At 41.1% G+C, this 22993-nt stretch overlaps 1 protein-coding gene and 1 non-coding gene across 3 annotated transcripts in view; both read right to left on the bottom strand.

Annotated features, from left to right (window-relative positions):
• Window positions 1-5537: 5537 nt before the first annotated feature.
• LOC105476087 (NIPA like domain containing 2) overlaps window positions 5538-22993 on the bottom strand; it is a 106408-nt gene continuing 88952 nt past the window's right edge. Inside the window, exons 8-11 of one of the 2 annotated variants that reach the window (XM_071067960.1) lie at window positions 21259-21347; window positions 14045-14108; window positions 12834-12928; window positions 5538-11165 (exon numbers count right to left, since the gene is read on the bottom strand). In XM_071067960.1, coding sequence (XP_070924061.1) covers window positions 11053-11165; window positions 12834-12928; window positions 14045-14108; window positions 21259-21347 — 361 coding nt within the window. In that variant the 3' untranslated portion in view covers window positions 5538-11052. The remainder of the gene's footprint in view (window positions 11166-12833; window positions 12929-14044; window positions 14109-21258; window positions 21348-22993) is intronic. The other variant, XM_011731733.3, reaches the window with a different exon arrangement.
• LOC112425636 (U6 spliceosomal RNA) lies at window positions 10276-10380 on the bottom strand. Its single transcript, XR_003016757.1, has one exon. It is a non-coding gene; the product is annotated as a U6 spliceosomal RNA (small nuclear RNA).

Below are 22993 nucleotides of genomic sequence, written 5' to 3'. Positions count from 1 at the left end.
TTATACTGCTCATTAAGATTAGCCGGCCGGGTGCGGTGGCTCAAGCCTGTAATCCCAGCACTTTGGGAGGCCGAGATGGGCGGATCACGAGGTCAGGAGATTGAGACCATCCTGGCTAACACGGTGAAACCCCGTCTCTACTAAGAAATACAAAAAATAGCCGGGCGAGGTGGCAGCGCCTGTAGTCCCAGCTACTCGGGAGGCTGAGGCTGGAGAATGGCGTGAACCCGGGAGGCGGAGCTTGCAGTGAGCTGAGATCCGGCCACTGCACTCCAGCCTGGGCTACAGAGCGAGACTCCGTCTCAAAAAAAAAAAAAAAAAGATTAGCCCTGGGATCCACCAAGGACTCCTGATCATTTTCTTGGGCCCACTTTCTTCCATCTTCTATCCAAAGGTTGTCCCCTACCACTATGGACTCTCACTGAACAGTCCTGCACTGCAGTGTGAATACTGGAAATGATGGCCTCCTGGTTTTCATGAAGTATTTCTCAAATGAGCTCATCCCTTCCCTGTCTGGTGCCAACAGCCCAATCTAACTATTGTCTTCTGGAAACCCAATGACTTCCAAGGAACTCAGGCCCTTTGGTGGCTAGGAAGAATCTCTCCTGCCAGCTAGACGGTGTTGGCTGTTACTGTAAGTGTGCCATGAACTTTATACCTGCAAGAGGTCCTGGGCTTTGCTCTCCTGGTCACCTCTCTCAGAGTTTATGTTTTTCTTGCAGTATTTTCTTACTTCCCCTGTCTTTGCCAACAGATTTGGCTCTTAGCTCATTTAGTCTCATGATTCCCTCTTCCTTATATACTATTAACCTTGTCTTGCCAAGGCCCTCCGTGGTCCCCTTGTACATTTATATCTCTCTGGGAAGCCTTCCAGTATCAGCTCCCACTCCTAACTCCTTGACTGCTCTATACCTCTCAACCCAAGTTCTGGAGAGTGAGATTCTGGTTGGCCCAGCCCATTCTTCTCTGGAGACAGCTGTTTTGCTCGAGGCCAACTCGAGGTCACTGTCCAGCTCATGGCCTCATTACGCTTGATCGTTTCTGGTAGGATGTGATGAGCCACAAATGCAAAAGTAGAGTTCAGTCATTATTTTTTGAATATCTTTTATGCCATCTTACACTGAGAGTGACTGCCTAAGGAAGATATGGAGGAATGTCCTTAAATTCTGATAGGTGAGTTTTATTGTTGTTGTTTTTGAGTGGTTATTTGCTAGTGTGAATGGATAGGTGAGTTTTTGGAAAGATAACTGATTATGTTCGTTAAGGTCAGTCCTCATCCCCAGAAATGAAGTTAATACAATTGTTACCTCCCAAATCAAGCATGAACTCTTAAATCTGTGTCATAGCTGGCCACTCAGGCCCTTGTTACCTGCTTTTCTAGCCTTACCGAGTTGCCTTCCTCTTCGTGGGACCCCGTGTTATAGATGTTTACCAGGCTTGAACTATTCAGTTTCTTCTTTGCTCATGGGGCTTCCCCTTATGTCCAAATTCTTCATGTGTTTCAAAGACCAGGTCAATCCCTATTTTCGTTTCCTGGAGTTTCCACAATAAATCACCACTAAGGAGGTCAGAAGTCTGAAATCAAGGAGTAGTCAGGGCTGTGCTGCCTCAGAGGGTGCTAGGGGAGAGTCGTGCCCTGTCTCCTCTAGTTTCTGCTGGCCCCAGGTCTGCTTTGGCTTGTGGTTTCAGGACTCCAGTCTCTGCTTCTATCTTCACAGGGTCCTCTCTGTGTTTTGTCTTTTCTTCTGTCTTTTATAAGGACACTTGTCACTGGATTTAGGTGCCACCCAGGTAATCCAGTTTGCTTTCATCTCAAGATCCTGAATTCCTTTTGCAAAGAACTTGTTTCCAAATATGGTCACATTCACGGGTTGTGGGGTTTAGGACATGGACATAGTGTTTCAGGGGTCACTGTTTAACCCACTACAATCCCAAATCCCTTTGAAGATTGTGCCCTAGACCCTTCTCTCCTCTGAGCTCCCATGCCCTTTAAGTCTCTTAAGGCATTTTTGACATTCAATTGCACAGTGTAGGTACTTTGGCCACTTGTGCTAAGAGTGTGGGTTACAGAGCTAGATGTCCTGGGTTCAAATCCAAGCTCTGCCACTTGCCAGCTGAATGATACTGATCAAGTCACTTAACTCCTTTTGCCAGGACTGGGACACAGTGAGGCACCTAGGGCACAACATTTAAAGAGGCACTCACTCTCAGGGTCCTCTCACCACTCTGCCAGTCAGATTTTCATAAGCTTCCTTAATTTGTGTATCTTGGGCCTCTCTTGACTTACCCTAGTCACTGCCCTGCCTCTTATCATGGTTTTCTAATCTGTAAAGTGGGGATCAGGACCTCTCTAATAGATAATTTTAAGGATTAAATGAGTAACACAAGTAAAAGATTAGCAGTAAGGGCTCAATAAATGATAGCTGTGGTTTCTCTGACTAGACAGACAACTCCCGAAGAGCTGGTCTAATTCATCATCATATTCCCAATAACTTTAAATTGCAAAAACTTGGAAGCTTTTTGCAATTGCAAGATGTCCTTCCAAGATCACATCTATTCATCTATTTGTCTAACCAAGTAGGTGAACAGGCGAATAAACTGTGGTACATCCAGAAAATGGAATACAACGGGTGGATCACGAGGTCAGGAGATCGAGACCATCCTGGCTAACACGGTGAAACCCCATCTCTACTAAAAAATACAAAAAACTAGCCGGGCGAGGTGGCGGGCGCCTGTAGTCCCAGCTACTCGGGAGGCTGAGGCAGGAGAATGGCGTGAACCCGGGAGGCGGAGCTTGCAGTGAGCCGAGATCCGGCCACTGCACTCCAGCCTGGGTGACAGAGCGAGACTCCGTCTCAAAAAAAAAAAAAAAAAAGAGTGAGCAACTAAGTGTAAATAGCCATGGAGGAACCTTAAATCCATGTTACTAAGTGAAATAAGCCAATTTAAAAAAGCTACATACTATATAATTTCAATATATGACGTTCTTGAGAAGGCAAAACTTTGGAGACAGTAAAAAGATCAGTCGTTGCCAGGGCCTGCGGGGAGGCAGAGCAAGAGGGTTTTTGAAACTGATCTGTGTGATACTATTGTGATGGGTACATGTCATCATACCTTGTCCAAACCCATAGAATGTATAACACCAACAGTGAACCCTAATGTAAACTAGGGAGTTTGGGTGATAATGATGTGCCAATGTGGGCTCATTGATTGTAACAAATGTACCACTCTGGTGGGGGATGTTGCTAATAGGGGAGGCTGTTAGCATGTGAAGGGGCAAGAAGCAGATGGCAATTCTCTGTACTTTCTGCTCAATTTTGCTGTGACCTAAAGCTGCTCTACAAAATAAAGTCTATTAAAAAAATGCGCATTACATTGAAAATTGTAGGTGATCAATTATGTTTGAGTGAATTAATGAACATTTGCTAAGTTTGAGGCATGTGGTAATTAGGCAAATAACCCAGGCTTTGAGTCCCTGGGTCAAGAGTTCTTGAGTTGGTTCATCTCCTTGTTCATGCACAGTGTTGAGAAGGTTTAGGTGAGGTGCTTTGGATAGAGGGAGTAGAGTCCAGGCCTCAGAACATTTCTGAGGTTGTTTTTCAAATTAGAACCATGAGGGAAAGGCTCTGAAAGTGGGATGCGTGCACACTGGAGGGACGGGCTCGTGTTTGGATAGCAGCAGCTCAAATGTGCAAAGTGGCTTTGGTCCATGCATGCTGGTCCCACCAGGAATGGAGGGCTCTTTCTTGGCTACGCACTTGTCAGCTCCCTGGGAAGGAGACTCTTTCCTGGAACATGGAGACTATCTTACATCTTGCCTGGAACTCCATGAAACTCTTGGCAGTGCCTGGCCCAGCAGGGTGCGCCTCAAAACACCACATTTATTTGATATTGGGATTGATATTCCTCTTTTACATTGTGGTTGGGACTCATTAACTCTCAAAAAGGACCAACGTTAATGTTAAAAGAGGAGTTTCCTCCCTCTCAGGAAAAAAAAAAAAAAAAAAGCTTCCTTGGATGGGCCACAGCTCCTGTAACTGATTTGCTCTCCTGGCACAGGACATCATGTTGTGTGGTACCCCGAGGTTGGTGAGAAAGGGAAAAAACTCAAAAATTCCTGGGTGGGAAGGCTCTTCCCTGCATTTACCACAATTGCTAAAATGCTAGGTTTAATAGCCCAAGGCTGGTCTATATTTGCATGGAAACTGTGTATGTGTGGAATTTTATTTTATTTTTTTTACTTCAAGATGGTCATAATAAGAGCCAGACTGTTGATGAGTCTAACGATTAGAAGCAGCCTCTAAATTCCCCACACAATCAGGTTGGGTTCAATTTTGAGATTTTGTTCTAATAGTTCAAAATGTGTGGTGTTTATCTAGCAACCCCACTAAAGGACTCACATTCATTGGTGCCAAACATGTGCATTAGCCTTGCAGCTGCCCAGTGCAAAGACTGCCTCTATAACCAGCCACAGAGTTTAAGTAAAGCAGTCTGGAAGAGTGTTGGGAAGGTTCACGTTAGTAACCGCTATATTTATGTCCATCATGTCACTGTTAAATTGGCAAGCACTGAGGCAGCCTTCAGCATTGCTGAGTGTGTACACTCACCATTCCTGGATGAGCTGCGTGCTTGGAAACAGGAGCACAAAGAGGGCTCTTGGCTTAGGGAACTTGGCTCGACATTTCTATCTATTTGAGTCATGTCCACCATTACACCTGCGTCCTTTGGAGCCAGACTTACACATTACCACCATTACTCTTTCATAGCACTAGAATTGCACTCATCTATGAAATCTGTCTTTCTCTTTCTTACGTTGCCACAGAACAGAATCTCTAGGAGTGTGTGGGGTATTGAGGAGGGGGAGGAATACATTCTGGGTCCCGCTTGAGAAATTTTTTAATTGTATTTGTTTTCAAGTGATTCTGGTAACGAAAGTATTATAGTTACAGGACAAGCAAACATTTAAGCCAAAAAACCATCATATGGTAAAGGCCTCTGCTTTAATCTACTACATGAGAGGTCATTGTTACTCATTTCCAAAGCTATTATCGACTTGGAATGTGGAATTGGAGAGGCTTTTCAAATGTAGTTAGTGGTGTTCACAAAAGAACCATTGCCTTCAAAAGAGAGAAACTTGGACACTGAGAATGAACTTATCACTTCCATTTATAACTTATATAAGCAAAAATATCTGAAGGCAAATATCAAGCCATGGTTCCACACTCCCAAAGTATCTCATTTGTCATGAGCCATGAGTGTCACTTTTTAAACTCCTTCCCTGAATGCCCAATCAACAGGAAAGAAGCTGCAGAGCAAGGGCAGAAGAATCTAGACCAGGTGTTGGCAAACTATAGCTCATAGACTGACCACTTGTTTTGTTTGTTTGTTGTTGTTTTTTTGAGACAGTCTTACTCGGTCACCCAGGCTGGAGTGCAATGGCATGATCTTGGCTCACTGCAACCTCCACCTCTCGGGTTCAAGCAATTCTCCTGCCTCAGCCTCCCGAGTAGCTGGGAGTCCAGGCACTCACCACCACGCCCGGCTAATTTTTGTACTTTTAGTAGAGATGGGGTTTCACTATGTCGACCAGGCTGGTCCCGAACTCCTAACCTTAGATGATCTGCTGGCCTCAGCCTCCCAGAGTGCTGGGATTATAGGCGTGAGCCACCATGCCTGGTCTGTAAATAAAGTTTTATTGGAACACAGCCATGCTCTTCTGTTTAATCTTGTCTATGGCTGCTTTAGTGCTACAATGGCAGAGTTGGGTAGTTGGGACAGGCACAATGTCTGTCTGTTGGGACAGACAACACAAACTCCAAAATATCTACTCTGTGGGTCTTTACTGAAAACTTTGCTGACCCTTGGTCTAGACAAACAGTCAGATGAGCTAACTGTTGGCTAAAGGTCCTCAACTCACAATGCCAAGAGAAAGACTGAGTTGGCTTTAGCTGTTGTCATGCACTGCGTAATTTAAAAAATCTTACAAGCCAGTACAACTAAAACTCCTATTTACCTTACTTTGGAGCAATAATATGGAAAGTAAAACTGGGTCTGAATATATTTAATATATTACCTGGACTTCTAAAACATTGTTGATTGCTTAAATGTGCATAAGTCAATGTCATTTCTCAAAACGTTTAATAGATGCAACTGTTGGCGGCTGCTAAAGTACTGGTGTTATGCTTGTGCCTGTGTGAAATTCTGCAATGCTGAAAATCTCATGCACTCGAGCTACGAATGTAGGTCTACTTGAAGCAAAACTCTTCAATCTAATTGTTTTCCCAATCTTGGAAACCAATTTTAAGAGTCACCAGAAAACTGTAGTTTAAGGCACTAGATACATTTCTCCGCTGAGCCTTGTAGTACGAATATGCTGGACAAATTCAGTAAAATATGCCATAAATTATGACTGCTTTATCTGAATGCATGGGACACTTTCTACAATGGTGGGAATTATTACCAGGAGTTTAGGAGCCAGACATGGGTTCTGTATTTTTCATACATTGGTGATCAATTCAAATCGCTTTCCTTTGCAGCCAGGTTTGGTCAGTATGGCCAGGAGTACAGATTATGACAAAGAACAAAGCTGAAAGACCTGAATCATTAAGGTTACAGTCTCAATGCCACCAAGTTAAACAACCTATTTACATGCAAGACCATTGGCTGGAATGATATTGGATAGACATGTCAAACGTGATCTGAAGGCTTTTATTTTATTTTATTTTATTTTATTTATTATACTTTAAGTTCTAGGGTACATGTACACAACATGCAGGTTTGTTACATATGTATACATGTGCCATGTTGGTGTGCTGCACCCATTAACTCATCATTTACATTAGGTATATCTCATAATGCTATCCCTCCCCCCTCCTCCCACCCCACAACAGGCCCTGGTGTGTGATGTTCCCCTTCCTGTGTCCAAGTGTTCTCATTGTTCAATTCCCACCTGTGAGTGGGAACATGCAGTGTTCGGTTTTTTGTTCTTGTGATAGTTTGCTGAGAATGATGGTTTCTAGCTTCATCCATGTCCCTACAAAGGACATGAACTCATCCTTTTTTATGGCTGCATAGTAGTCCATGGTGTATATGTACCACATTTTCTTAATCCAGTCTATCATTGATGGACATTTGGGTTGGTTCCAAGTCTTTGCTATTGTGAATAGTGCCACAATAAACATATGTGTGCATGTGTCTTTATAGCAGCATGATTTATAATCTTTTGGGTATATACCCAGTAATGGGATGGCTGGGTCAAATGATATTTCTACTTCTAGATCCTTGAGGAATTGCCACACTGTCTTCACAATGGTTCAACTAGTTTACAGTCCCAACAACGGTATAAAACTGTTCCTCTTTCTCCACATCCTCTTCAGCACCTGTTGTTTCCTGACTTTTTAATGATCGCCATTCTAACTGGTGTGAGATAGTATCTCATTGTGGTTTTGATTTGCATTTCTCTGATGGCCAGTGATGATGAGCATTTTTTCATGTGTCTGTTGGCTGCATAAATGTCTTCTTTTGAGAAGTGTCTGTTCATATCCTTTGCCCACTTTTTGATGGGGTTGTTTTTTTCTTGTAAATTTGATTGAGCTCTTTGTAGATTCTGGATATTAGCCCTTCATCAGATGAGTAGACTGCAAAATTTTTCCCATTCTGTAGGTTGCCTGTTCACTCTGATGGTAGTGTCTTTTGCTGTGCAGAAGCTCTTAAGTTTAATTAGATCCCATCTATCTATTTTGGCGTTTGTTGCCTTTGCTTTTGGTGTTTTAGACATGAAGTCCTTGCCCATGCCTATGTCCTGAATGGTATTGCCTGAGTTTACTTCTAGGGTTTTTATGGTTTTAGGTCTAACATTTAAGTCTTTAATCCATCTTGAATTAATTTTTGTATAAGGTGTAAAGAAGGGATCCAGTTTCAGCTTTCTACATATGGCTAGCCAGTTTTCCCAGCACCATTTATTAAATAGGGAATCCTTTCCCCCTTTCTTGTTTTTGTCAGGTTTGTCAAAGATCAGATGGTTGTAGATGTGTGGTATTATTTCTGAGGGCTCTGTTCTGTTCCATTGGTCTATATCTCTGTTTTGGTACCAGTACCATGCTGTTTTGGTTACTGTAGCCTTGTTGTATAGTTTGAAGTCAGGTAGCATGATGCCTCCAGCTTTGTTCTTTTGGCTTAGGATTAGACATCTTGGCAATGCGGCCTCTTTTTTGGTTCCCTATGAGTTTTAAAGTCATTTTTTCCAATCCTGTGAAGAAAGTCAATGGTAGCTTGATGGTGATGGCATTGAATCTATAAATTACCTGGGGCAGTATGGCCATTTTCACGATACTGATTTTTCCTATCCATGAGCATGGAATGCTCTTCCATTTGTTTGAGTCCTCTTTTATTTCGTTGAGCAGTGGTTTGTAATTCTTCTTGAAGAGGCCCTTGTAAGTTGGATTCCTAGGTATTTTATTCTCTTTGAAGCAATTGTGAATGGGAGTTCACTCATGATTTGACTCTCTGTTTGTCTGTTATTGGTGTATAAGAATGCTTGTGATTTTTGCACATTGATTTTGTATCCTGAGACTTTGCTGAAGTTGCTTATCAGATTAAGGAGATTTTGGGCTGAGACGATGGGGTTTTCTAGATATACAATCACGTCTTCTGCAAACAGGGACAATTTGACTTCATCTTTTCCTAATTGAATACTCTTTATTTCTTTCTCCTGCCTGATTGCCCTGGCCAGAACTTCCAACACTATGTTGAATAGGAGTGGTGAGAGGGCATCACTGTCTTGTGCCAGTTTTCAAAGGGAATGCTTCCAGTTTTTGCCCATTCAGTATGATATTGGCTGTGGGTTTGTCATAAATAGCTCTTATTATTTTGAGATATGTCCCATCAATATCAAATTTATTGATAGTTTTTAGCATGAAGGGCTGTTGAATTTTGTCAAAGGCATTTTCTGCATCTATTGAGATAATCATGTGGTTTTTGTCTTTGGTTCTGTTTATATGGTGGATTACATTTATTGATTTGCATATGTTGAACCAACCTTGCATCCCAGGGATGAAGCCCACTTGATCATGGTGGATAAGCTTTTTGATGTGCTGCTGGATTCGGTTTGCCAGTATTTTATTGAGGACTTTTGCATAGATGTTCATCAGGGATATTGGTCTAAAATTCTCTTTTTTTGTTGTATCTCTGCCAGGCTTTGGTATAAGGATGATGCTGGCCTCATAAAATGAGTTAGGGAGGATTCCCTCTTTTTCTATTGATTGGAATAGTTTCAGAAGAAATGGTACCAGCTCCTCCTTGTACCTCTGTAGAATTCGGCTGTGAATCCATCTGGTCCTGGACTTTTTTTGGTTGGTAAGCTATTAATTATTGCCTCAATTTCAGAGCCTGTTCTTGGTGTATTCAGAGATTCAACTTCTTCCTGGTTTAGTCTTGGGAGGGTGTATGTGTCCAGGAATTTATCCATGTCTTCTAGATTTTCTAGTTTATTTGCATAGAGGGGTTTATAGTATTATCTGATGGTAGTTTGTATTTCTGTGGGGTCGGTGGTGATATCACCCTTATCATTTTTTATTACATCTATTTGATTCTTCTCTCTTTTCTTCATTATTAGTCTTGCTAGTGGTCTATCAATTTTGTTGATCTTTTCAAAAAACCAGCTGCTGGATTCATTGATTTTTTGAAGGGTTTTTTGTGTCTCTATCTCCTGATCTGAAGGCTTTGAAATGTCATGAAGGGTGGGACTTATTGTTTGATGTTGGCTACAATGAAGGCTACCTCTTTCCTTCTCCTTTAAATATTAGGTAGATCATAAATAACAGATATTATTATGGATTCTACATGCAAATGTGTCTTAGTAGATATGTGATCAATTGAAGTGGAAAAGCCTTTTAGGGCACAGGAGGAGTTGGGCTTCCTCTTGAAGCTCAGGTTTGACCACTGGGTTGTCTTCTATGTCTAGAGAATTAAATGGCTGAAATACAGTTCTCTAATCACAACTCTCCTTTTATCTCGAAGAATGTACAAAGCTTGAGATAATGACTTTGGGAAGAAATGATGTGTAGTGAAAATATCACTAAGAATTTAAATGTGATTTTTTAGACTTATATGGAGAATAAGACATATAAGCCCACTGGATAAATTATAAGATCTATAAAAACAAAGGCATAGGATATTAAATTTTTCTTCAGTTTCAAGTATAATAGAATCATACAGCTGAAGAAAACATCACCATTCTATATTTTTATTACAAAATAAAGAAACATCGGTCCTACTTTTTGTCTCTAATGCTTCATGAATTTATGTGTCAGCCTTGCGTGGGGGCTGTGCTAATCTTCTCTGTATTGTTCCTATTTTAGTACATGGGCTACTGAAACAAGCAGAGTCCTACTTCTTAAACTTCCTCTTTCTTACATTTAAAAAGCCCACCAGTCAAGGTCTTTTAATTTTGGTATACACCGTCACTGAATGCCATTTATAAATTCTAATTTTAAAGAGACCCTTAATTTTCCAAGGAGGACTTTGATAGCATTAGTTTTCAGAAAAGATGACTTGCAATTCTAATTTAGGACTTGAAAGGTAAGATTTTTATAGGGAGGCTTATAAAAGGTGGCTTAGAAAAAAAATGAGCACTCTCAAACCTTTCTTTTGGGAGTCAGGCTACGGGGCTGAAGTGTCTTTTTAAAGTGAAGCAATTGACACTACCCGTGGGAGAAGCCACCTCTGCGACCTATGGCCAAACCACAAATGTACATTTCTGTGCAACATTCCTGCTAGAGCAGCTGGGCTCTGATTAAGGTATAGCTGGCTAGATAATCACTAGGGAGAGGTCCAGGGTGTGGGGAACACTTCAAATCACATTCCATGGAAATATTAGACTGTCAGAGCTTAGGAAGCCCCCGATTGTCCATAGGCGCTGAGGTGGGGGAAAGGACTGAAATGAACGCTAGCACATGTCAGCTTATAAAAGAGCTGCTGACACAAATTGAACATGTGCAATTTTTTAAAAAGGTGGTATCGAATAACAGGCCAACAGTCATCCCTCTCAGCATTTTAGACCTCTTTCTTCTCTCCACTTTGGCTGTTTGTTGAGTCACTTCCATCAGGCAAAGTTCCATAGGATAAGCTATTTGAATCTGGTTGTATTTTGTCCAACATTTGTTTCCCTGTGGAGATAATAATCATAGAGAATCTTTTGTGGTCTTACAGAAAAATGAGTCTTAATAATTTCTCCTCAATCTAGGCCACATTTTATCACCTCTCTTTTATACTATGTGGGCACTGTCTAAACAGAAGAGATGAATGTCAAGGAAGGAAAGGCCCTTGGAATGCCATGTCTCTAGCTGTGTGATAGCATGCTGTCTGTGTCAGAGCCACTGTCCCCACCCCACAGGATCGACAGGCTGTGCATGGAAATCAGGTGGGTTTAGTCTGGAGATTCACATGAAGCATTCACTCATCTCCAAGCCTTTCTCCCCAGGGTTGTGTCTTCTTTTCCATGTCGAATACATATAACAACATAGAAAAATAGCCTTTGATAGTGGCTTCTAAAGCTGCTATGGAGTCTATGCACTGGGCTTTGTGAAATAAAAAATAGAGTTAAAAATAATCAGGCTGGGTGCAGTGGCTCACACCTATAATCCCAGCACATTGGGAGGCTGAGGCAGGTGAATCACTTGAGGTCAGGAGTTTGAGACCAGCCTGGCCAACATGGTGAAATAGAAAAATTAGCCAGGCATGGTCATGCATACCTGTAATCCCAGCTACTTGGGAGGCTGAGACACAAGAATCACGTGAACCCTGCGAGGGGAGGTTGCAGTAAGCTGAGATTGTGCCACTGCACTCCAGAACTGGGTGACAGAGCAAGACTCCGTCTCAAAAAAAAAAAAAAAAAAATAAATAAATAAAAAATAAATAAAATAAAATCAAACTTTATTTCCCACCAAAGGACCTCTAACCATATAAGGCTTCTCTCACATGCACCTTTGCCACTGATGCCAATTCTTTCACTGACTGCTCCCAGCAGATAAGATGGCTCGAATGGCACAGAGAACACAGAATTCATTGCATGGGGCCATATTTCTCAGTCTTAGGGATGAGGCTTCCCTAGTTTTTGCTTCACAGGCATGATGCTAACAGAATGGCGGAGAAAGCTGTGAGAATATCTCCACTCCTGCCTGGAAACCTATAGGTCCCCCCAAACCCCTAATAAGGCTGGAGAGTGCTGAGGGCGGGTGGACGGGGGAAGAAGTTACACAGCAGACTGTTTCCTCTGTCCTGGACTTGGCTTTTGTTGTCTACATGACTAGGTGAGTTATTTCTCAGTGAGAGTGAGAACGGGAAAGAGTGTTTGCTCTCTGGGTAGGTGGGGTGAGGAAGGGGGAAGAAGCTACTTGTGTTTTGGTGACTGTCCTGAGCCACAGTGCACAAGCCACCACAGGCTTTCCCCAAGACATGTTCCTTAGCTGCCTACCCTTTGTCCTTGGATGTTCCTTCAAGGCTCTCAAAGTGGCAGGGGTCTGTTGCTGGTAGTCATTGCTACTCTTTTCTCTACCCTTTTCCAATTTAAGGAAACCCAAAAAGGAAATCCTCCAAATTACCCAAATCAAGGAAACGTGGTCAGTTCTTTTATATCCCCAGTTCTGTGCAAAACTAACATTCAATAAATTATTAGTAACATTTACACTGAAAATATCACCTTTGGTTTCATTATTAAATCCACATTTTTTAAGGGTAAGAATTATGTTTTATATTAACTTACCACCCAAAATAATACCAATAATTATTCATTTATAAGGATCAAATTTTCCACTATAAAGAATATATGATTTTACCAGGAATATTTCCAAAATCAATATAAGACTGTTGCAGATGTTCCTTTTCTCGATTTCTTGTGACCAAAAATACACCAAGGAATGACAGAAAACACCTGTAAGAATAATATTAATAAAGAATACAAGAACACTGAAACAGACTCATGATATTAAATAACTGAGCTCCATATTTACATGATGACATAAATCCCATTGGTTTTGTTCATCCAGTTTCTGGTAAGTTTCCTAGTACTTGTCTTAATTAGCACAGCCAATAGTTCTACCCAGAACCAAGACTTGGGCAGATTCCAGTAGATCTCTGCCCCGGGTTTTTACCATCTGGGGGCTAATTCAGGCTCAAAACCCTTTGGGTAGACACCCTGTCTCATTTTCTACCCATGCACGCCCAGATCCATTTGTGGCATGTGACACAAGAGAAAAAATAATTTATTCTTTAATTTTCTAAGAAATCTAGTTGTCCTTGGCCATAAGAGTAGTCATAATTTCCAGACCTCAGAAGTTTGGCCTTGCCCAAATATCTTATGAAATTGAATTTTCAAGATAGATGGCTTCCTACACGGAAAATAGCCTAGGCTTAAGTTTGCATAACAATGGTCATGCTGACTATCAGATCAGAAGCAGCTAAACATTTAATGAAGTGCCTCATGGACTCATGGAAGCTCCTATACACTGGCGATATATTGTAAAAGTTCTGCTTTCTGTTTGCAAGCAATGCTAGCAATGATGCCCACCAAATCTCTAGGGACAGTTCAAGCTGCACACTCTGACACAAGGAAGGGACACTACCAACATGATGTTATCATGACTAAAGCAAGGGATCTGTCCATCTTGGTCTTTTGTTTTGGGCGACCCTAGAGGATCACGATTCTCTAATTTAGATCTAATCTAGGGGTTCCCAAGAGTGAAGTAGGTCTGATACAGTACAGAAAGGTCATGGAGTAACTACAAGGGCCAGTGGATGTATCTTGTCTTTGGCCTGGAATTGAAAATCCCCAATGTTTCAGAGCTTCAGAGGAATACCTAAGTCACAAAGCCAAAGACACTGAGCCCCATGTAGGGCCTTAAGTTAAAAAACATGTTTCTTTTAGGAGCTCAGGAAACTGACGTTTCTTATATTATTTTCCAATTTTCTATACTTCTGGTACAATGCCAAAAATCCTATGTAAAAGTAATAGAATTTCACATACTTTACCTCTGAGGCATTTACTCACCCAAAAAGATATATAAATACAGTGAGAAAAGCAGCACCAAGGAATTCCTGATAAAATATGATACCTGTGACACAGGAAAAGAAGATAAAATTGATTTTGAAGTAAGGTTATTTATAATAGCTAAATATTGTTTGTAAACTTATGTTAATATGTTATTTTTTCAAAGTAAATTTAGTCACCCTTAAAATGCACATTCAGCAGTTTAGTTTAAGAAAATTTGCAGGCCACACATTCTGAATTATTCCAAAAAGAACATAGATTTGTAGACCTGATATAATTATCATTATTATAAAATCAACATAATTGACATATATTTGCAAGCAGAAATTTCTCATCCAGTCCAGGATTGCCCCACTGGAACATACAAGAAAACAACACTCTAGTGACTATTCCCCACCTGCAGTTTTAGGTCAGGAGTCAGCCAGCCTGGCCTGAGAGTCTTGGTGGACTCTGGGGCCTCTGACATGGCAGGTCCACCTCAGGCCAGCTGCTGCCACGCATGCTGTCACTCGTGGCGATGCCAGTGATCTGTTGGTCTGGCCCCACGGCAACTCAAGCACCAAAGCATACTCTAGCAGCTGAAGTGCTACCTTAGCTCCACTTCCCACTGCCAACCCCCGTCTCATCTTCCTCTGGTCTTCCATAGGTAAACAAGGATGCATCATCTACTTTGATGAATGTTGCTTCTATCCCTGTTGGTCTCAATGATTTCTTCTGTAAAGTTCCAAAGCCTTCATAGAGTTTTTGTTAAATAAGATATCTTTAAGTTATATGTCGCCTGGAATTAAATTTTTTTGTGTGTGGTGTTATCCTTGCTAGCCAGCCAGCAAATATTTATCGAACGTCTGCTGTGTGTCAGCCACTGCTCTAGGTCTTGGAGAAACGACAGGACAGAGACCTATCCTCAAGGAGGTTTCTCAATCTTCACCGTATCTTCTTACCTAGGGAATGAACTTCTTACAGGAAGAAGCCATGTCCAGTTCTAACGAATATTTGTTGAATGAATGAAAGTTTCTGAAGCACACTCCAGGTTATTACATACTTCCTTATAATCATTTTAATGTTTTCATGTTATTTTATTTATTTATTTATTTATTTTTGAGACAGAGTCTCGCTCTGTCTCCCAGGCTGGAGTACAGTGGCGTGATCTCAGCTCACTGGAAGCTCCGCCTCCCAGGTTCGTGCCATGCTCCTGCCTCAGCCTCCCGAGTAACTGGGACTACAGGCGCCCGCCACCTCGCCCGGCTAGTTTTTTGTATTTTTTAGTAGAGACGGGGTTTCACAGTGTTAGCCAGGATGGTCTCGATCTCCTGACCTCGTGATCCGCCCGCCTTGGCCTCCCAAAGTGCTGGGATTACAGGCGTGAGCCATTGCGCCCGGCCAGTTTTCATGTTATTTTAAACTGATATACCATAATATTCATTTCTCTAAGGGCATTTCAAGTTGGTTCTACATCTTTTTTCTCTTTTTTTTTTTCATTTTTTTTTCTTTAGTAAAGCAGCAATGTACTTCTTTGTACAGGCGTATCTTGGAGATACGTGGTTTTGGTTCCAGACCACATCACAATAAAGCTAATCTCTCAATAAAGCAAGTCACACTAAATTTTTGGTTTCTCAGTGTACATAAAAGTTATGTTTATACTATACTATAGTTTATCAAATGTGCAATAGCATTATGTCTAAAAAAAAGTACATACCGTAATTAAAATACTTTATTGCTAAAAATGCTAATGATCATCTGAGCCTGCAGTGAGTCCTAATCTTTTTGCTCGTTGGAGGGACTTGCCTCAATGTTGATGGTTGCTGATTGATCGGGGCTGTAGTTGCTGAAGGCTGGGGTGGCTGTGGCAACTTCTTAAGATAAGACAATGATGAAGTTTGCCACATCAATTAACTCTTGTGAAAGATTTCTTTGTAGCATGCAATGCTGTTTGATCGCATTTGACTTACAGTAGAAATTCTTTCAAAATCTCTACTTAATCTTCTCGAACACAGCTGCTGCTTCATCAACTAGGTTACTGAAATATTCTAAATCTTTTGTTTTCATTTCAACAATGTTCCTAGCATCTTCACCAAGAGTAGTTTCCACTTCAAGAAACCACTTTCTTTGCTCTTTTATAAAAAGCAACTCCTCATCCATTAAAGTTTGATCATGAAGTTGTAGCAATCCAGTCACATCTTCAGGCTCCACTTCTATTCTAGTTCTTTTCCTATTTCCATCACATCTGCAGTTACTGCCTTCTCTGAAGTCTTGAACCTTTCAAAACTATCCAGGAGAGTTAGAACAGACTTCTTCCAAACTCCTGTCAACGTGCATATTTTAGCCTCCGCCCATGAATCACAAAGGTTCTTAATGACATCAAGAAAATCAGAAAGTTTTCAATTTACTTTGCTAAGATCCATTGGCAGAATCACTATCTATGACAGCTATAGCTTTACGAAATGTATTTCTTAAATAATAAGACTTGAAAGTCAAAATTACTCATTGATCCATGGGCTGCAGAATGAATGTTGTGTTAGCAGGCATGAAAACAACATTCATCTCCTTGTACATCTCCATAAGAGTTCTTGGGTGATCAGGTTCATTGCCAATAAGCAGTAATATTTCGAAAGGAATCTTTTTCCTGGTCATTAGGTCTCAAGAGTGGGTTTAAAATATTCAGTAACCCATGCCATAAACAGATGTATTGTTATCCAGGATTAGTTGCTTCATTTAGAGAGTACAGGCAGAGTAGATTTAGCATAATTCTTAAGGGCCCTAGGCTTTTCCGAATGGTTAATAACTCTCTCTCTCCCTCCTTCTCTCTCTCTCTCTCTCTTGCCCAGGCTGCAGTGCAATAGTATCATCCTGGCTCACCACAACCTCCACCTGCCAGGTTCAAGCAATTCTCCTGCTTCAGCCTCCCGAGTAGCTGGGATTACAGGCATGCACCACCATGCCCGGCTGATCTTGTATTTTTAGTAGAGACAGGGTTTCTCCATGTTGGTCAGGCTGGTCTCGAACTCCCGACCTCAAGTGATCTGCCCGCCTCGGCCTTCCAAAGTGCTGGGATTACAGACGTGAGCCACCGCACCCAGCCCAGAAACTTTTTTCTTTTGCCTTCACAACTTGGCTGTTTGGTGCAGAAGGTCTACCTTTCAGCCTATCTTGGCTTTTGACATGCCTTCCTCACTAAGCTTAACGGTTTCTAGCTTTTGACTTAACGGAAGGATTGTGTGATGTTTCCTTTCACCTGAACAGTTACAGGCCATTGTAGGGTTATTAAATGGCCAGATTTCAATATTGTTGTGTCCCAGGGAAATAGGAGGCCCAAGGGGAAGGAGAGAGATGTGGGAACAGCTGGTCAGCGGTGCATCAGAACACATACATTTATTGTTAAGTTGGCAGTCTTACACCGGTGCAGTTTGTGGTGTCTCAAAACAATTATGGTAGTCCATTAAAGATCACTGATCACAGATCACCATAACAGATATAATAATAACAATTTGAAATAATGCAATAATTACCAAAACATGACACAGAGATATGAAGTGAGCACATGCTGTTGGAAAAATGATTCCAGCAGACTTGTTCGATGCAGGATTGCCACAAACCTTCAAGTTGTAAAAAATTGCAGTATCTGCAGAGCACAATAAAATGAGGTATGCCTCATTTTCCCAAGTATTTTATGAATTTTCGTGGGTGTTTTTAGAAGTGGAATTTTTGTTTCCAAAGATTTTCTTGGTCCTCCTAGAAAATCTTTATTTATTTTTAACTTTTATTTTTTTAGAGATGGGGTCCTGCTCCATCACCCAGGCTGGAGAGTAGTGGCGTGATTATAGCTCACTGTAACCTTGGACTTTCAGGTCAAGTGATCCTCCCGCCTCAGCCTCCTGCATAGCTGGGACTACAGGTGTGCACCGCCACACCTGGCTATTTTTTTCCCAATTTAAAAACATTGTAGGCTGGGCGCGGTGACTCAAGCCTGTAATCCCAGCACTTTGGGAGGCCGAGACGGGCTGATCATGAGGTCAGGGGATCGAGACCATCCTGGCTAACATGGTGAAACCCCGACTCTACTAAAAATACAAAAAACTAGCTGGGTGAGGTGGCGGGCGCCTGTAGTCCCAGCTACTAGGGAGGCTGAGGCAGGAGAATGGCATAAACCCAGGAGGTGGAGCTTGCAGTGAGCTGAGATCCGGCCACTGCACTCCAGCCTGGGCAACAAAGCGAGACTCCGTCTCAAAAAAAAAATAAAAATAAAAATAAAAAATAAAAAAATAAAAACATTGTAGTAAAATATACATAACATAAAATTTACTATCTCTATTTTTTTTTAGTGTATAGTTCAGTAGCGATAAGTAGTTCACACTGTTTTGCAACCAATTTCCAGAACGTTTCCATCTTGCAAAACTGAAATTCTACTCATTTCCTCCTCCCCGCAGCCATCGTTCTACTTTTGTTTCTGTAAATCTCACTACTCTAGATATCACGTATAAGTGGAATCATACAATATTTTTCTTTTTGTGACTGGCTTATTTCACTTACCATAATGCTCTCAAGGTTCATTTATGTTGTAGCATGTGTTATAATTTCCTTCCTTTTAAAAGCTGAATATATTCCATTGTATATATATACCACGTTTTGTTTATTCATCTGTTGATGGACATCTGGGTTGCTTCTACCTTCTGGCTATTGTGAATAATGCTGCTATGAACATACATATACAAATGTCTTTTCAAGACCTTGCTTTCAATTCTCTTGCCTAGAAGTGAAATTGCTAGATCATATGGTAATTCCATTTTTAATTTTTTGAGGAACTGCCACACTGTTTTCCATAATGGCTGCACCATTTTACATCCCAACCAGCGGTGTACAAAAGTTCCAGTTCATCCACATCCTCACCACCATTTGTTGTTTTCTCTTGTTAATAGCAGCCATCCTATTGGGTGTGAGATTATATCTCATTGTGGTTTTGATTTGCATTTCCCTTATGATTAGGTGTTGAACATCTTTTCACGTCTTTTGGCCATTTGTGTATCTTCTTTTCAAAAACATCTATTCAAGTTCTTTTCCCATTTTAAAATCAGGTTATTTGGGTTTTTGTTGTTGACTTGTAGAATCAAAGAATAGAAATATTTTTAAGGCTTCTGATAAAAACTACAAAACTCAGTTCTAGGAGGGTGGCACCATGTTACCCAGCCCATAAGAGTGCCTGTGATACTGTAGCCTTATCAGCACTGGATAATGCAATAAAAAGAACAAACAAAACTTGACTAATTAGTAGGCAAAATATGGTCTCATCTTAATTGTAAGCTATGCTTTCTCATGGAGGCAGAGAGAAGAAGTAGTCAGCAAGCTCCACCACCATTCCACTCACCAGTAACATCAGAGGGACTCTTATGACTCCCAAAAGGTCTCAGCATCCCCCTGACTCATTAATTACTCTGTATGCTGAGTATTAAGACCCAGCCCTGTTGGTCCTCCTAGAAAATCTTTATTTATTTTTAACTTTTATTTTTTTAGAGATGGGGTCCTGCTCTGTCACCCAGGCTTCAGAGCAGTGGTGTGACTATAGCTCACTGTAACCTCGAACTTCTGGGTTCAAGCAATCCTCCTGCCTTAGCCTCCTGAGTAGCTGGGAATACAGGTATGTGCCACCATACCTGGCTGATTTTCCCCCTAATTTTTTAGAGATAACATTTTGCTATGTTCCCAGGCTGCAGAAAACCTTCTGATCAGAGCAACTAATGTGCATAAAGCAACTTCTTTATGCACATTAACTATCAGGCTTATGTCATTTCTGTGACTCTTTTTGGCCTATTTTCTTTTTCCAATAATTCTAAGACACATCAATATGCAATCTTTTCTTACTTTGTTAACTAGCTTAAAATACTAAAAAATTAGATGTCATGGGATAGAATCTTTTTCTTTAAATATTAAGTGTCAAGTTTGGGAAACAGAAAATGCATTAATTACTTTAAAGAACTACCCACTGACAGTCACATTGTTTTCCATAAAATAAAAAAAAATGTGTCATTTAGGAAACAGGCAATCTTCAATTACTCCCTCAAATACATAAACTTTACATTGAGAAATGAACTCTCAAGATCAAGAAGGTGGTAAATACATCAAATAAGCCAATGAATGAGGGCATACCAGTACCAAATTTAGAAATGGTATACTTGAATCAACTTTGGTTTGGACTGAGTTTCAAATTTATACTTTTAGTTTTAATGTTATCATGCCTGTCATATTTTTAAAAAATGTTCCATACTAATAAAAGAACTGCAATAGTAGAAAAATAGAGGCCAGAATAGCAAAGGCACTAGTTTCTATTCTTGCCTCTCTGGCTTTCCCTGGAACATTGAATTCAGTTTTGGATTGTGCTCTCTGACCAAGCTGGCGAGGGGCATATAGGGAAGAGTTAGTAGATTTGGGCATGTATGGCCCAGAGATAAGACTCAAGAGGATCTTTCAGTTGCTTTGATGATCAGAAGGGCTGATATAGCTTGGATATCTGTCCTCTCCAAATCACATGTTGAAATGTGATCCCCAAATGTTGGAGGTGGGGCCTAGAGGAAGGTGTTTGGGTCCTGGGGGTGGATCCTTCATGAATGGCTTGGTGTCCTCTGTCAGTCCTGAGTTCATATGAGATCTGGTTGTTAAAGAGACTGGGACCTACCCCTCTCCCTTGCCCCATCTCTTGCTATGTGACACGCCTATTCACCCTTTGCCTTCTACCACAGTAAAAGCTTCCTGAGGTCCTGACAAGAAGCAAATGCTGGCACCATGCTTCTGTACAGCCTGCAGAACCATGAGGCAAATAAACCTCTTTTTAAAATAAATTACCCAGTCTCAGGTATTCCTTTATAGCAACACAAAATGGACTAATACAAGGGCTGGCAAGGGAAAGACTCCAACAAGAAGAACAAAGATGAGTGTCTTGAATTTGCAAGGAAACTCATTTCAGCTCCAATATAAGAACACATTTTCTACTTAGAAATCTCCAGAGAATGAGAGTGATCCAAAGCAGGACAGCTGAGCCAGGAGGCAGACAGCATTCACAAAAAGTAGAGGAACCTCTCCTGGAGGATTGTCACAGGGGCAATTCAGACACCAGGTGGAGGCAACAGAGATCCTTACAACTTAAAGATTTCTGGATCCTCTCATTTACTCTGGGAGATACTTAATTTATGCTTGGAATCACCTATGTATAGAAAACCAAAACTCACCTGCAATGATGGCACTGATTGTAAAGAAAATATGATTAACTGGCACCACTCTTGTCGTATTGTAGAGTTTCGTGGCTTGATTCAGGAACCTAGAGCAGAAGGCACTTACTGGAGCTTTGGCTTTAAGAGACATTCAGCAATAAGTTAACAATAACTTCAAGAAATGCGTGTTCTTTAGCTACAACTACAAAGGGAAAGGAGGTGCAGTGAAAGGGCATTTCCAATCAGCAGTCATAGCTTATATGCATCTGATGTATGAGATCAGATGTCAGGTTTTATGGTCTGTTTAAACCAACAACAGTAACAATGAAAAGCAATTAATCATATTCCGAGGCCACAGAAGTTTGAGTTGGAAGCGATTCAAGCTGCTGGACCAGTATCACACTGGGCCTGATTCATTAGGATAGACCCTAGAATCTGTTAAATATCATATCTGGGGAATAGTAGAGCTATCCATTGACATGCCACGTGCCAAGAAAGAAGATGGAGAAGTAAAGGAATGTTTAATGTTTCAAAAACAATGCTCAGTGCTCCAGCTGCAGAGCATATGTGGGAGCTCAGCTTCTCATTCTGGCCACCAACACAAAAGCAGTTCCCACAACTGTGCTGTGCTGCCCTGCTCGGGACTAGATTGTTTTTTGAAGCAGTGAATTGTACTATCACCGGGGTGCTTTTAAAAAGCACGAATGCTTAGGTCCTACTCTAGAGCAATTGAAAAAAGTACTTTGTGGGTAGAGCCTGTGTGTATCTCTCTGTGTGTGTGTGTGTGTGTGTATACACACACATATGTAGGTATACATAAATGCATGTATGTTCTTATATGCCTGCAGGTACGTATATGTACAAAAGTCAGGTCATATACATGCATGTACATATATATGTACTAAACCCAGGTCATTTTAATGGGCAACCAGGGCTGAGAACCACAGTTGTACAGTGTGATGGGTGCAGAGATTGAGACAAGGGTGACAGAATGCAGTTTACCCCCAATTGTGTCTGCCTGCCAAATTTACAAAGTATGGTATGAAGATAATGTCACTAATCCCAAAAGATATTGTGGCAGTACCAATTAATTCAGAAGAAGAAAGAGAAAAAAATAGCAAAATACAAGTATTAGAAACACAGACTTATAAGGAGATGACAAACCAGTGACAAAACATTGGGTTTCTCCAGTAATTCTCCACAGACCTTGTAACAGGGCCTATCTTCAGTCCATAACAATTAGATGGTACTTCTTGCACCTACAGAAGGAACCACTCTTGTACTGATTTTGAGCTCTGATTTCTTATCTGGGATGGTGCTTTTGCATAGCATTTTGGGGTAAACAGAAAACTTTCAGGTCAACTCAAGAAAGCCCAGCAGGCAAAGGCACAATCCCAGTGTGAGAGATGGAGGGGAAGGGATCAGAGCTGATGGAGGTCGGGGCAGGGAAGAGCAGAAATTAAAAATGTTCCATGTCACCACTATTAGGCCCCAAGAGAAACATAAAACAATCATTCCACAATCCCATGGATACAAAGGAAATTCTGGCCAAAGATGCAAAATTTTGGGGAAAGGATTTCCCTCCCGGCCAAATGTCTGGTTTCGTCCATCTCTGGGCAATTAGTGAGCATGAGCTAAGAAATGAAGGTGAAGGGTTCATGTGTGTCCTATATTTAGAATGAAAGCCTGGATGTGGACCTGCCCCTTTGATTTATTGCTAATGACAACCTGTGTACCACGGATATTAATTACA

This window comes from Macaca nemestrina, chromosome 8, assembly GCF_043159975.1.
Source record: "Macaca nemestrina isolate mMacNem1 chromosome 8, mMacNem.hap1, whole genome shotgun sequence".
In the NCBI taxonomy this organism is placed as follows: Eukaryota; Metazoa; Chordata; class Mammalia; order Primates; family Cercopithecidae; genus Macaca; species Macaca nemestrina.
The sequence above is the reverse complement of the archived record's forward strand: the minus strand, read 5'-3'. Positions and strand labels throughout refer to the sequence as shown.